Genomic DNA, 15,496 nt, shown 5'->3' on the forward strand with positions numbered 1-15,496 from the left:
TTATTTATCCTTCACAAAAATAGATTTAGTATTTAGTGAGATGAGACAAATAGAATTTCCTACATAGTCAATTAATACCTCACAAAGACAAAATGTGTATCTATAACACCATTTTAGCATTAGAAAGTTAACACTCCCTCCACATCCTCGCCTCCTCCATTCCTGAAATGGAATTTAGGATTCAAGCCATAAAATCTTTATAGACTATAAAATCAGGAACATCCTGTTGATAACCAAATAGGCTTAACAGCTGCCCATGGTTCTGAAAAGCATGTGTGCTAAGGAAACAAATCTGGTACCAATGCCTTCTAAATGACCTACAGAAAATGATTAAAGGAAGAGTCGTTGTTTTTATTTTATTATTATTAGTTGGCAAATAAGCATTACTGACAGACTTTTTCCTGATGTCACTGGAAAAGCTACAAAAATGAGAGGGTTTTTTTTTATTACAAAAAAATTCTTCACTTATGGCTGCAAATAAGTCAAATAAGTCAAACACACAAGTTAGGTCCTCGAGAAAGATACTTTTCCTAAGCAGCTCAATCCAACAGCCTAAATACTGTCAGGCCAAAAACATTAAAACACTTCATGGTCTGAAATATTAAGATGTTTACTAGAATTTCCAAAGCTTATTCTTTACAAGTTCAGAAGTTAAAAAACCGCCTTTTGCTCAGGCATCAGAGCTGGGCCTTCCTGAAAAGAACCACATCTCTTACCCTCACAATTCACACTCCAGACAGAGATGTAGAGGCAGACACAGCTTTAACGTGCCTCTTAGTCTCCCTAGAAAACCTGCGAGCTCTGTAGGCACCCAGAACAACTAACTTCTTCACCTTCCCTCCAAATGCCAAAGCACAAAGCTACTTTGAGGCTTCTTGGCAGCAAGGAGCCCTAGAAGGAAAAAAAACAGGCCCAAGTTTCAGTCCCAGTTCTGTGTATCTCCTAGACAGAACAGTAACTAGTCAGGCTCCTCTGAGCCCTCTAAGCCTTGACCTTCAGTGTCCATCCTTACCAGGCCTGCACTGCCCAACTGTAGCAAAAATCTTGCTAAGTTTGTTTATTGAGAATCCTCTACTCTCAGTATCTGCTCACCCTCATTATCTGATCAAATTCCTTATCTTCCACCCACTTCCCAGGTATCTGATGATCCTGGCCTGCCTTCAGCAAGAATCCCGTTTATCCCAGAATCCCCTACTTCCAATGTTTCCTCTCAGTAATTTTCCATCCACTTACCTCCACCCTGTCCTTTGCTATCAATCCCCACCTGTCCATGCTGTATTCAGAGTTGAGCCCAGTTCTATACTGAGGTCTTTATTCTCCTGTTGCAATATTTCCTGAATAAAGTTCTGTTTTTATTACTTTAATCACTGTACAGCTCTGGTCTTCTTTGACAGACTACAGTTAAGTCACTTATCCTCTCTGAGCTTCAGTAATCGCACTGGTAAAACAAGAATAAAACCTTACTCACCAAGTTGTGGGGTAACCTAACGCATGCATGCAAAGCAGCTATTCGCTGAGTGACACACGCATAGCCACTCATAAAATAGGTACTTTCAACTTCTTTATATTAGCTTTATATTATTATTAAACACCAAAGGATATCCCAAATCAGGGCTAGGACACACGCTCTGACATGAAGCCTGTTAGGCAGTAGGTCATACCAGGCTCCCTGCCATAATCAAACTCTAGGACTTCATAGACTTATGAAGCAGCCTAGAGATATAGACAGTTCCTTGGATGTGGGGCTAGAATCCTAGAAATGCTGAGAATTTGCAGCAAAGTAGTTTTTTAAAGGACGCCAATTACATTAATTACCACATATTGTCATGAGCCAGGCAATGTGTTAAATGATTTACATTGATCCTATTTGCTCCTCTCAACAATAGAAACATAGGCAGATATTACCCATATCATGAGTCAGGTATTGTAAGAATACAAAGATTAAGAATACATATTATACAAAGAATATCACAACCCACAACTCTAGGCTTTGATAAAAAAAATAAGTTTATTTGGAGATTCCACCTCTAACGAATGTTGCCAGGGCCATCCTAACTCACTATTTTGGAACTCTTATAGGATATTATAAGAATTTATTTCTAGTCTTTTAAAAAAGATGTGGCTACATATTTTTAAAAATATTTTAATGTTACATAATATTAAAAATTATGTGAAATTATAGTACATAGCTCTGGAGCCAGATTACTTAGGTTCAGATTTTATCTCTACCATTTACTAATACTATGTGATCTTGAACACAGTTTAACCTCCGTACTTCAGGTTCCTCACCTGTGAACTGTGAATAACAATAGTACCTACCCTCTTAGTATTATAAGGATTAATCCTTATAACATAAGTTATAAAACCTAACATAAAACTTACAACAAATAACTTATAACATAAGTTATACATTAACTAGCAATCTTTATAAGGATTTAGTTAACATATGTAAAGCATTCAGAATATTGTCTGAAAAATACAGTAAGAAATCAATAAAATATGGACTATTATATTCTATTTCTCAATGCTTTATAACTACAACTCATTTACTAAGACTCCATTTCAGTGAAACTGGTTCAATGAGATTTTTTGAGGCTGGTTAAGAAATAGGAAAAGTATTACAGAGTGCTTGGCTAAGTAATCAGCACTAAAGGACCAAAATGGCTAAAATGAAAAGGACACTCAAGTACTGGTGAGGCAATACACTGCTCATGGGAGTGTAAAATGGTACAACCACATCAAAAAACTGACTGGTAGAATCTACTAACGCTGAACAAATACATATCCCAGGACCTAGCAATTCTCCTCCCTGGTATAACCAATAGGAATGTCCACAAAAAGACATGCACTAAAACCTTCACGCCAGCGCTATTCTTAAGAGCAAAAATCTGTGAAGTGCCCAAACATCCATCAACAATATTAGGTAAAATCACACAACGAAACACCACACAGCACCAAGAATGAACAATCTGCCACTAATTACATAACAATAAAGGTGAGTTTCACAAGCACAATGTAAAGTGAAAGAAGCCAGACACAAAAGAGTATATGCGGTATGATCTGAATTACAGAAATACTAAAAACCAGCTGGATTTAATGCTGTGATGCAATACTCAGGCCTCCTGCAAGAAGGCAGCGGGCTCTCCAGGTTCTCAGCTGCCAGCAGACACCCAGCAGCTGTCGCCCCGCTCAGAAACTGCTTCTGTTGAAAGGAGCAGCAGCACCCAAAGGTATGCCCCCTCCCACGGGCAGCCAACACCTGGAAACACGGAGGTATAATGCCTATTTCCCATGCAACTTTGGACATCTCTGAAGGGCCTTTCCAGAGCTCCCCATAAAGCCTCCACTGAGACTGAACTGTAGCTCGACCTCCCTCTCTATAGAATCCTGCTCCCTTCCTTTCTCTTCCCTTCCAGAGGTGTTGATCCCAAGAGTTCTCCCTAAGAGACTTCCTGAACCCGCACCTCACTCTCAGAGTCTGCTCTCAGGGTATTCAATCTTAAACACAAGCTAACTGGGCCTATGATGTTAATGTGAGGGTACCGATGACTCCTAGGGGGAGGACAAGTAGTGAATAGAAAGGAGCAAGAAGAAAAACTTCTGGGTGATGATAAAAAATTTTTTTTAATCTGGAAGCTGATTGTATGCCTCTGTTCCAATGGGAAAAATTCATTTACTTGCATCTATGAAAGATGCACTTTTTCTTTTAATGCTTCTGTAACTCAAATAATATGTACTTTTTCATATATACTTTCTCATATATATATTATATTTCAATGTGAAGTTAAAAGAAAATAAGACAAATTAGGAAACGATCAGAATGGGACAGAATCTTGAAGAACACTTAGTCCTACCTATACCACCTACTGTGCACTCAAACATAGTATAGAGAGGTCTCAAGAAGTCTAATGTGAGATTGCAAACCAGCTGGTGGCAACCCAGAACCCAAACTGTGCCTGGACTCCTCAGCAACCATCTTGTATTATTTCCACTAGACCATGCTCTTGCGGGTAGTGAGCAGAGTTGAATCTGAGGCCAGGGAAGGACTTGCTGCAGCTAGCATACTGATACGGTTCAGGACACACTACTCCAAAATATGGCACCTTGGCATTTGAGAAAACAGCAGAAGAAAGCAAGCCACTCTCACCTTCCCCTAAGGCAGTCATAAAACCTAGCAGATCTTCCCCTGAAGTAGGTCGAAAGACTCTCATTCCAGAGGCGCCCTCCCTATACCTAGAGGAAAGGAATGTGCCTATCTCTGAAAACACAAGGACACAGAGAAGAATTTAAACAAACAGGCTTTGCCCAGCTCCCCTCTTTAACAAAGACCTAGAACTCTGGTAACGGGACAAGATCAGTGTTGTTGTTGTGTCTGCAATGTGGCCAGCAGTTACAAGAGGAGCTTGTGGCATACCTTCCCAACCACACCCAGCCCTGTCTGCAGGGAACATCCCCTCCTTCACAACTGGGACCAAGACCCACAAGAGCAAGTGAAACCTCTCCTCACCTTTCCTTTCTCAAGGCTGCCCCTAACATCCAGGGAATATCCCTAACGAGCAGGAGAGAATGTCATGTATAACAAATGTTTGGAACAGGCCTACAGAGCACAGAAAAAGCAATCGGATGGTGACACTAGCTGTGTTAGTAAGAGTGGCTTTAACACTGCTGCAGTGAAAATCTTACAAGCAGTCTACCTCAGTTGGTCCGGCATACATCATGGGAGATGGGAAGATGGCCACCACTGTCGTCTCAGGATTCAGAACTCCTTCCTCCAACACTGCAGCATGCTGCTTCATACGCCACATCAAAGGAACATCGTCATCCTTTGTCCAGCCACCCAGAGGGTGGAGGAGGAGGACAGGGCGCCGGTAGCCCCTCTCTAGAAGTTGCTTATGGGTATCCTGCATTAACAGAGCATGTCCATTGTGCACTGGGTTGCGTAGTTGAAATGCAAAGACAGCATCTGAAAAGAGAATTTCCAGAGTTAAGAATAGCATGTTTCTAACAGATTACTTTCCAAAGGATACGCAATTTTTCTTAAAACTTGATACTTAGGATTAAGCAAAACATATGCAAACTCAGAAATCAGAAAACTAGTAAAAAAAAAAAAAAATGTACTGCTTTGACCATTTAGGATAACATGACCTATACTTCTACTATACAATATTAAGTAAATCATACTTATCTGAGGATATGTACTATAACAATCATGGATTTTTAAGAATCTTTCTTGCATTCATGGGAAATGAGAGCAATCATCGGACTTTCTGGTCCTAACATCCTGGATCCACTGCTTACCACAGATAAACATTTTTGGTCTGTGCCTCAGTTACCCACCAGATCAATCCCTCCAAATGACCTAATATAATGCTTTACTAAGGGAGACAGAAAGTTAGAGAAATATATTTGTAGTTTCAAAAATTTACTTACTGTCCAAATATGCTCACTTAAAATTACTTTGCTCGACTAGAACCATATTTTGCTTTATGATCAAAGGTCTGAATTTTGGATTACAGTTTAGCAACAACAATATCCCTTAAAACAATGAAAACTGCTAGACAGACGAAACTGGTTAACTCCTTATCTCCTGCTTACAACCCTGGGTTCATTCTTACGTGGTGCTTGCTAGCAGGAGACCTTTCCAATCCAGTTAGAGGAGCTCTGTATTTCCCCGCCCTCACAATACCTGACAAAGCATCATGCCATGCTGATCCAAGCTCGACTCAGGGAGAGGAACAGCCTCTCTCTTCTAACAATCTGTAAGCCAAATAGTACATCATCTCCAATCTATTCTCAATTCTGACCCTCTTCTATCACTATAACAAAAGGTATCACAGGAAGACTGTGGCATCCTACTTAACTGGGGTTTTTTGTTTTTGTTTTGCCACATCGTGTAAAATCCAAGATTTACAGCATGATCATTACTCTTGGAAGTTCCTCACGTTACCTTTATACATGAACAAAACAGAGCTGGTTTTCACAAAGGAAATAGCTGATATGACATTAGGTACAAAAAACAGAAAAGTCTTGATATACAAACATTTAAAATTATTTTGCTTTGGGATGGGAGGAGGGAAATAGACCTAACATTTTTCTATCCTTCTCAATGTACTTCAAATTTGGTTTTACATATGGACATAAAAGATGCCAAAATATCCCTTTTGACCACTAGAACTACAGACATATATATATATATATATACACACACACATACACACACACACATCTCTTAGTTTTGTCCACTTTTTTTTTTTTGTAGCACCGTTGTTTGGTCCTACAAACAATGACTACCCAGTGGCAAGAAGCAAAACAAAAGCCCATACATTCTAGATACCATTCCCCACTTAAATAAACCAGAGCTCCTTGGCAAATGGCAGCTTTTAGAGCTGGGGCAAGAAAAGTACAACATGAGCTGGAACACCTTTTTGCACCATTAAGAAGGGAAGTGCTCAAAGAATAATGGGGACATCTGATGAAGGCTCATCTGACAGACCACAGTCTACACACTGGTGAATAAAGCCACACTATGACAACAGCAAGAACAGGCACCGCCCTCCCCGTCAAGCCCCTCCCAACCCTGCTCTCAGGTGCCTGAGGTCACTGAGCAGAGCCCTAGGTACTAGTGATTTACAAACCTGTGTCTTCTGACCAGAACTCTACCCAAGCTCAGACTACTGTCTCCCCAACTGCCTCTAAGTGCTCCACAGGCGCCTCACCAGCAATTCACCATTACCTACCTCAGAGGCTCAGTTTCCCTTCTTGCCCTGTCCTCCACATGTAATGAGTCCCTTCTGTTCCCTACATCTCATTTGCAGCACACTAATTACCAACACACTCAGCCTTCATCATCTCTTCACAAGATCTGTCTTCAAATAGGTCTTCTTCCCCTACCCAACTTTACACGACAGCCAGTGACAGGGAAGAAACCCGCCAGGGACAGGATGCAAATGCAGCTGGAGACATGCTGAGCCTGAGGGAGTAGTAAAACTGGCCTACCCTCCAGGGCCTTACAGTCTAGTCAGAGCAGGGGAGCAAAGACGTTCCCTAAGAGAATAAATACACGTTAAAAGGAACATAGTTCCTTCAACTCCAGCAGGACATGACAATATTCTTTCACTTACTCCTCCACACTATTACCACAAGACTGGTGACAGCACTACCACAGTGTGGAGGACAGAGTAAGGGAAGGAAAGAATGGGCGTCTTCACCCATACATGACACTGCTGGACTGGATTCATTGATTGAACCGATTCCTTCCTGTTCCATCAACAGTGAGGATGAAATGAGAGCCAAATTCAAATGGCACTTTCCTGATTTAAGTGGTCCTTACCTCTCTACTGACTGACATAAAAATCTACACCACTTAAGGCCTTCTAACTGTGGCACCAACCTTTTATATGTCATCTGCCTCTCTATGCTTTTTTTTAAAGTAAAAACCACGAAACCCAATAAAATTTGACGAGAAAATCATCCATAAACGCACTGTCCTGAAAGCACGGTCTTTTGTTTTGTTTTGTGCAATCTTCCAGTTTTTCTCTTTGTTGCATACATTTTTACACAGCTATAATCAAACATATGACATTTCTATTCCGCTTGGCCATTCCGGTCTAACCACCTGTTTCTGACATCTTGTGGTCCTCTTGGAGCCACAAGGCTTACTGCTGGGCCCTATGAAATTCCTTCTTGACAGACTCACTGGAACCTTACCCCTACACCTGGGTTCAATTACCGCACACATACAGATGGCTTCTCTTAGCCACATCTCTAAGTCCTTCCTTCCAGTTCACCGGACAGACGCATTACAAAAACTATTTCAATATACATTGCTCATTACCTACCTCTTTCCCTCAATTCTTCTACCTTTCCTATTACTGTCACATCTCAAGCCAAATGTGGGTCTGGCCCCCAAAGCCTATTCCTTCTCCTGTACTGCATGTCTATGTGAAGGAACTTCCCAGCAGAGCAAGTTCTCTCCCTTTCCTCTGGATTTCCTATCACCTAGTCCAGGAGCCAATACACTAAGGAAACAAGTGAAGTCTGATCCTTTTCCTTCCAGCAGGTAGAAGAGGAAGAAGAAAGTGAAGAAAGTTTTTCTGAGCATATGTGTGTGACAAGAAAGGAAGTGAAGATATCAGCATTCCGTGAACACATGTAGGACAAGCCACAGGCCACTTCATCTAGAGGCGTTGCCAGCAAGGACTGTTGTGGCACAGTGCAGAGCGACCCAGACTCTACTCTTCCCAAGCTGAGTATCCAAAGACAACTGCAAACTCAGCAAATAAATGAATGAGGTGATAAGCAGGGCAGTGCTTCTAAATCCTAGTCAATCTTCCTCAGACTTCCCAGAACTGTGCTTCACATCCCAGCCCACAGCCAGAGCCCCAGTATCCACCCCAACCACTGAACACAGAATTACAACATCTTCTTGCTTCTTTCCTCTTAACTTCACTGTAAGACTGCGCTACACAGAGCAGTAATTAGTAATTCCTTTCTTCCCTCCCACCCAAGGTTTCTATCTGCCTCTCTACCATAAAGCTCCAAGAACTGACATTTCTGATTTTCCTAAATCAATATAGCAGCTAAACAAGACAATGGTTCTAGGGTTACTAGAGTTGTGTGTGTGCTTAATGTTTGTTTTTGTGGGTTTTCGTGAAGGGACCTGGAATAACAAAGCAGTTTGATCTCCCCTCCTCCCTTGGGATTATCATAAACTAACAGTCTTTCTTTTACTCAAACTGCTTAAGAAGGCGGGGGGTGGAAATAAAGGAATAAGAGATGGGCCCCTTGAACAAATATAAAGATATTAGAATTTTTCACAAACTGGTAAATTCATATTCTGAAGTATGGCAGCAATGAACTACTTTCTATTCTCATGACTAAAAACACTTCCAAATTAAAGTAAGATGTTGACTACAAAGCTTTGTGCCAACTGGGTTCTGTGTCGCTTATTTGCCATTCCCCTCCCCATCTATTCTCTGATGTCCTGGGGCAGGGAGCACAGGTGTCCCTCAGGGCTTCTTCCCCTAGAAGGGGCTGTTGTCCTCCTGCCTTGAGGGTGGTGGCATTAGCAGGCAACCAGAGGATGGACGGAGAAAAGTTTTCGGGGAGCTCTTCTCCCCACTATCATCTGCCTCAGCGCGTGATTCTGGCTGTGCCAGTGACCCTGCAACCAGCTTCTGCCCAGTGGCCCTCCCAGAGCTGCAGCTCCCACCTGGCTTCAGAAACACTGCTTCCTGCTCTCACCCCTTTGGGACTGGCTAACACTACCCAATGCCACTAGTCCCTGGACACCTCAGCAAATCCTTGTAGGTTCCCTTAACTCTGACCACCTTTCTTTAAATACTCGCTTCACTGAATTATGCTCAAAGCCTCATCTGAGTGTGCCTTCTGCTTCCTGCTGGGAGCTGAGTGACACAGGTTCCCCTCACCCAATCTCAGCTCTCTGGCTTGCTGTCACTTATCATCGAGATCCACTATCCACTTCAGAGCCAAACATAGATCTGCTTCTGCCTCAGCTTTCTCATGTACCATCCTCAACTTTACTTAAAACATTCTTCTGATGTCTCCATTTACACACTTAAAATGTAGTTTGTAATTCAGCAACGCTATAAAGCTTTCTCAGATTTATTAACACTGTACTACCACACACTAGTCTGAAAGAAATTATGTCAACTCTTCCCTTTGCAATCAGCAGGGCACCAATATTCTATGTTTAATAAACAATAACAGGCTCTTACTTGGCTTAAGTGAAATGCATTCTTCCCCTCCAGGATATTGGTCAATCATTGGTAATTCAAACAACTTGCCATCTGGAAATGTATCACCTTGCAATCACCGATGTGTGTATTAAAGATTTCTCAATCCTTCCCAGCTACAGAATGGTCTAAGAACAGCCAAACTGATAGTGCTGTGCACAGGACAATAGCTCACATGGGGTAATCAAAGTACTTCTAAGATGAGGGGAGGAGAAGGAGGAAGAGGTAAGAAAAGAAATCCTAGATTAAGAAAATAAATAAATAAATTCCCTGCTTTCTCTCCCCTGAACACATCAGAACTGATTTGTTATTGGCTTCCTAAAAGAGTGAACAAGAACTACAAAGTAAACTCCTCGGTCTGTTGCTTATTTGCCTCAGTATAAAAATGGAAAAAATAAAATAACACTCCAATTTTTGTTGTTTGATGTAAGGCTAATAACTGGCTCTCAGCTACTTTAAACAAAGTTGCAATCATTCATTATGCAACACATTCTCTAAATGACTTAAAATGTTTGGCTCACAAAGAAGAGTGCAAAACAGATGTAATATGAAAGTCCCTAATTATGAATAAGTCCTTGATAAGACCCTTTCAACAGTGCCAACAATTAATTTACTAACATCAGTTCCAGATATGAATTCAAATTTTGGCAAAAATTTAAATAACATGGTCACAGCAAGTCCTCCATTAAACATGTTTCTGTTCACCAGCAGAAAAGGGAAGTGTACATGTAATAAACTACCAGATGCTTCTGGTTGCAAATCACAGAAAACCCAACTAGAAGTATCTTAAATAATTTGAATATATGTTATCTCTTTGAATAAGAAATCTGGAGATAAATGACTCCATGGTTGGATGAGAAACTCACAGTATAAGGACAAAAGTTAGCATATTTGGAATTTTCATGAATACAAAATGGTTGCAGGAACTCCAAACGTCCAAAACAGGAAGAGAAGGGTGAAAAAAACAGAATTTGTCTGGCATAAGCCAAACTGTCAGAAAGAAAATCTTTCCTGAAAACCCTCTTCCTTAGATCTCAATGGCCAGAAATGACTTAATGCACTGACCCTTAAATCACACACTGACAAAAAAGAGTGGGGCATCATTATTAACTTGTATCAATCATTATTCATTCCTGTATACTGGGCCTAAAACATGTTAGCAAAAAAGAAGAGAAATGAGCTGTTATACAGGCAGTACCAAGTATAGCACTCAAAGAAGTTTCTGTATCAGTAATTTAAGCCAAATATTTGCTTCAAAATCAGGAGTAAAGTATAAAAGGGGAAAAGGGATCCCACACTCAAAAACCCTAAAGAAGCCAAGAAAGAAATGTGAATGAGTTAAGCAGACTAGGTAGGAACTATGGAGCACTGAAGAGTGGGTGGCCCATCTGAGGCCTCCAGTTCTTAACCCATTTTATTAAGTTCATAACACAGTCTACAGCAGTCTACAGCAGAACTTAGGTATAAATAGATAATTCTTGCTCTAACCTTCACATGAATAAAGTCTAGCTTCAGTTCACACAACAAAAATTAAGGCACCTGTATTACCATGTTGCTATGAAGAAATGCCCGAGACCAGGTAATTTATAAAGAAAAGAGGTTTAATTGACTCACAGTTCCACACAGCTGGGGAGGCCTCAGGAAACTTACAATCATGGTGGAAGGGGAAGCGAACACATCCTTCTCCACATGGTGGCAGGAGAGAGAATGAGAACCAAGCAAAAGGGGAAGCCCCTTATAAAACCATCAGACCTTGTGAGAACTTACTGTCACGAGAATAGCATGGGGGAAGCCACTCCCATGATTCAATTACCTCCCACTGGGTCCTTCCCATGACAGGTGGGGATTATAGGAACTACAATTCAAGATGAGATTTGGGAGGACACAGCCAAACCATATCAACAACTTAATCTCTTACTACATACCAGTACAGTTTAAAGTGCCTTACACATCTTATTTCACTTTTTAAAGTACAATGTTATGCTTTAGGTACCATCAATATCCTCATCAATTGTCCATGAGCCTTAGAGAGAAAAGTAATTTCCCCACAAACACATAACTGCTAGGTGGTGAGGCAGAGTCTGAACACAGAACTCTGAATGCCTACCAGGAGCATTCTGGAGTTCACCGACACTAAGACAAACACAAATGAAATGCCTGCTCTTTCCCAGTTGTTCTGTAGTTGCTTGGAACGAGGGCCTCTGGTTCACAAACATGGTTTGGTGGCCAGCTATATACCCCAAAAAGGCAAACACATTCACCTGCCCTTTCTCAACCACATCCATCTGATTTCTACACAGAAAATATGAAAGAGAGCAGCACCAGTGCTTAGGGCCAAACCATCTCTGCAGTGGGTGGGAATTAATTAGGAGCACAACTGCAGGATGCTTCTAATTTTAAGGCTTAAAAAAGCCTCCCCAAATCTACAGTGAATGCTGTTCCCTGATACAGAACCTCGAATTTGCAGGTATAGAAAGAGTATGGGTGCACCAAGGTAAGCACATCATTTACCCACCTCTGTGTCAAAGACCTAATAGCAGGAAATATGATATAAAAATCCTGTCCTGGAGTGCTTTATAATATAGAAAGCAATATTATAAAGAACAGCATCTGTAGCTTCTCTATTCTGCTCTTAAATAACTTTTTCTGTTATTGTTTAATGTCTCTCTCTTCTATACCATAAGCTCCTAGAGTATTTATTTATGGATCCTCAGCACATGGCATACTGGCATATAAAGATCCACAAACATTTTTTAAATGAAGTGAACATGATAAAAGTTCCATTGCTCCATTATTTGCTGCGATACATGACATTCATATATTGGAAGTACACAGTATATATTTGGTGATGTTAGGCTTAACCAGCTGATTCTTCCTTGTTAAGTTTCTTTTACTTCTGTAATTCTATACCAAAAATTTGTACCCAAAGACAGTTTGATGAATTGTTTTGAGAAGTATTTCTATGCGCAGTGTTGTTTCTTTTAATTTTTGCTTTAAACAACTTTCTCTATTGTTTAAATCATGGTCGTGTATCATTGGTACAATGGTATGATACAATGGTCATGTATCATTATTTGCTGTGACACATCACCAAATACATACTGTGCACTTCCAATATATGAATGTCAAGTAAAACATTCTGAGATACATGACATTCATATATATATGAATATATACGAATACATATATGAATATATATACGAATACATATATGAATATATATACGAATACATATATGTATATACAAATACATATACGAATATATATATGAATACATATATGAATATATATGAACACATATGAATATATATGAATACATATGAATATATATGAATATATATGAATATAAATGAATATATATGAATATAAATGAATATATATCTCTCTCATGTAAAACACTCTGACATATAAAGCATATTTATATGAGTGAATTATTCAAATAATATTCTATAGTTCCATTCAGCTTTAACATGCGAGTTTTATAATAAATAAAAGGTAAATTCTGCATTAGCATCTAGCTTCCAGAGTATTCAAAATAATGTCAAATCAAATTATACCAATATAATGAAACTACCCAGGCTAGTTTTGATTGACTACCTTTCTTTACATATTCCACTGCTATATTTACCTGTACTCATCGTTTTACATTTTCGTAAGCACTGGAAAAAATCGTCTAGAACTTTCTCTCCAAGCCGGCCTATATTAGGTAATTAAATCCATGTCTTACCAGCATTCATATCTTTAAATTTCTGCTTTAGCTCAGTAGGAGTAAGACGATACTGATCAAGACCATCATTCCAATAAACTCGATCCAAGACTTGAAGATCTCCTCCAATCAGCCAATCTCCTTGTTCCATCACCATCTAATAGGAAAAACAAATTTTTTAAATGGAAACCGAGATCAAAATAAGTAAAAACATTTCTCTCATATAAGCTAAATACAGTCGTTGTAAGCTACTCTCATCTTAAATGAGGTAAATCTGACTTATCAACTAAATTGACATTAGAGATGCTATAAAATTAGAATCGATTGTGATTTCCCAGAAAACTTGTGAAATAACTATCTTTACATATGAAAGGCAAACAAAAGCAATGCGAATAATTATACCTTTTCAAGTAACAAAAACATTCTTTTCATTATTATCATACATTTATTAACAGAACAATTTGTAGCCCTGGGTCACCCCACACTCTGTTCTCCAATCCTAACCTTTTGAAGAATTAATGATCATCGAGTTCGATACAAATTCATGCCTTCCAATCTCCACATCACCTCAAATTTCTTAGAATTTTGCTACTTTCTTTCCCTGCATCTGAAAGGAGGAGCTATTACCCTCCAGGACCTGTTAATCTTCACAAGGCAGCTCCAGCCCTCCTTTTCCCCATGAGGCTTTGGCTTATGTGCCAACAACATGCCCAGCTTCTTTCTCAGTCTACCTTAACACACCTAACAACTGACAGAAATTTGACTTCAATTACATTCCACATACAACATATATATATAATAAATGAGGTACTTTGAAGAGAAATTATATTTCACTGCTTTCACATCAAACCACCCTGGTAAGGGCTCCCTTAGCCTCTACCTCACACGCTCATTATAAGTACATGCCTAAGCACACGACGAGATTGTATACTCCGAGAGCTGAAACACTGTGCCGGTGGTGTCCCTGGCCCTGCATTCCTAGCATCAGCACCTAGCTCAGTGCCATGTATACAATAGAGATTTAAAATATGTTTGTTGAATAAATATTTATCTGGACCAAAATGACAAGAGCATAAACACTCATCACACTAATCTAAGGTCCAATCTCTATTATGCAAAATATTAACAATTCCAATGAAAAGTCAATACACAGAAAATGCCCACATTTCAGCACAAACATCATTGGCAAATCAAGATAAAATGCAGCGAGGTTTTTTCAGCACCTTAATATAGGGGTGGTTCTTGCATGTCGTTCCCCACTGTCTGGCACAGCGCTCCTCTTTCCTGTGCTCAAAAAACTCTGGATTGCGAAGAATGGCCACACGGCAGCCCTCATACATCAGAGCAAATGCTGTACAGCCATCCAGCCTCTCTTTATCTTCATGAGTCGCAGTCAGAACTATAGGTACTGACAAGTTAATGACACCTCCTGCAGAGCACAAAAGAACATGAAGCACACAGCTTGAATTACACAACACGCTTTACTTAACATCCACCGTTCACTTCAAGGGACACTTTTCAAATAATAAAAGGCTGTAGTTCCAGTGACAGTATTCAACTGGTACCTGGCACAGAAAAACGAAAGACAGAACAAGCTACAAGGTCAGGGAGAATGAGCAACGATCTCCCAAGTTAAACAAAAAAAAAAAAAAAAGGAAAAATTAAAAGAATCAAACTGTTTTTGGGTATAACATTTTGGTATAGAATTACATAAGTAAAACAAACTGTTTAACAAGAAAGAATCAGCTGGTTAAGCCTAACATCACCAAATACATATTGTGCACTTCCAATATATGAAAGAGACAAAGAACTACGTTTCTGGGCCTTTTCAGGAAAAACTTAAATCCTTGTTGATAACAGGATGACATAATAACTACAATTTATGTGGCAAGTTGATTAAGTATACTTGAGTATCCTTGAGATAGGAAGACAGAACTATCCAAAAAGTTTTTTTAAATACAGTCAAATTCAAACTGATACCAGCTATCACTAACCAAGAAATAAAGACAGTAATGACTGTATTTAAACCAAAATG

At 39.6% G+C, this 15,496-nt stretch overlaps 1 protein-coding gene across 2 annotated transcripts in view; it reads right to left on the reverse strand.

Moving 5' to 3' along the window:
* Positions 1-15,496, reverse strand: part of PAPSS1 (3'-phosphoadenosine 5'-phosphosulfate synthase 1) — a 106,920-nt gene that overhangs the window by 26,491 nt on the left and 64,933 nt on the right. For both annotated transcript variants that reach the window (XM_031010200.3, XM_004040246.5), the window contains exons 8-10: positions 14,685-14,890; positions 13,483-13,618; positions 4,695-4,963 (exon numbers count right to left, since the gene is read on the reverse strand). In XM_031010200.3, the coding sequence (XP_030866060.2) occupies positions 4,695-4,963; positions 13,483-13,618; positions 14,685-14,890 (611 nt within the window). The remainder of the gene's footprint in view (positions 1-4,694; positions 4,964-13,482; positions 13,619-14,684; positions 14,891-15,496) is intronic.

The sequence above is a fragment of the Gorilla gorilla genome, chromosome 3 (genome assembly GCF_029281585.2).
Source record: "Gorilla gorilla gorilla isolate KB3781 chromosome 3, NHGRI_mGorGor1-v2.1_pri, whole genome shotgun sequence".
In the NCBI taxonomy this organism is placed as follows: domain Eukaryota; kingdom Metazoa; phylum Chordata; class Mammalia; order Primates; family Hominidae; genus Gorilla; species Gorilla gorilla.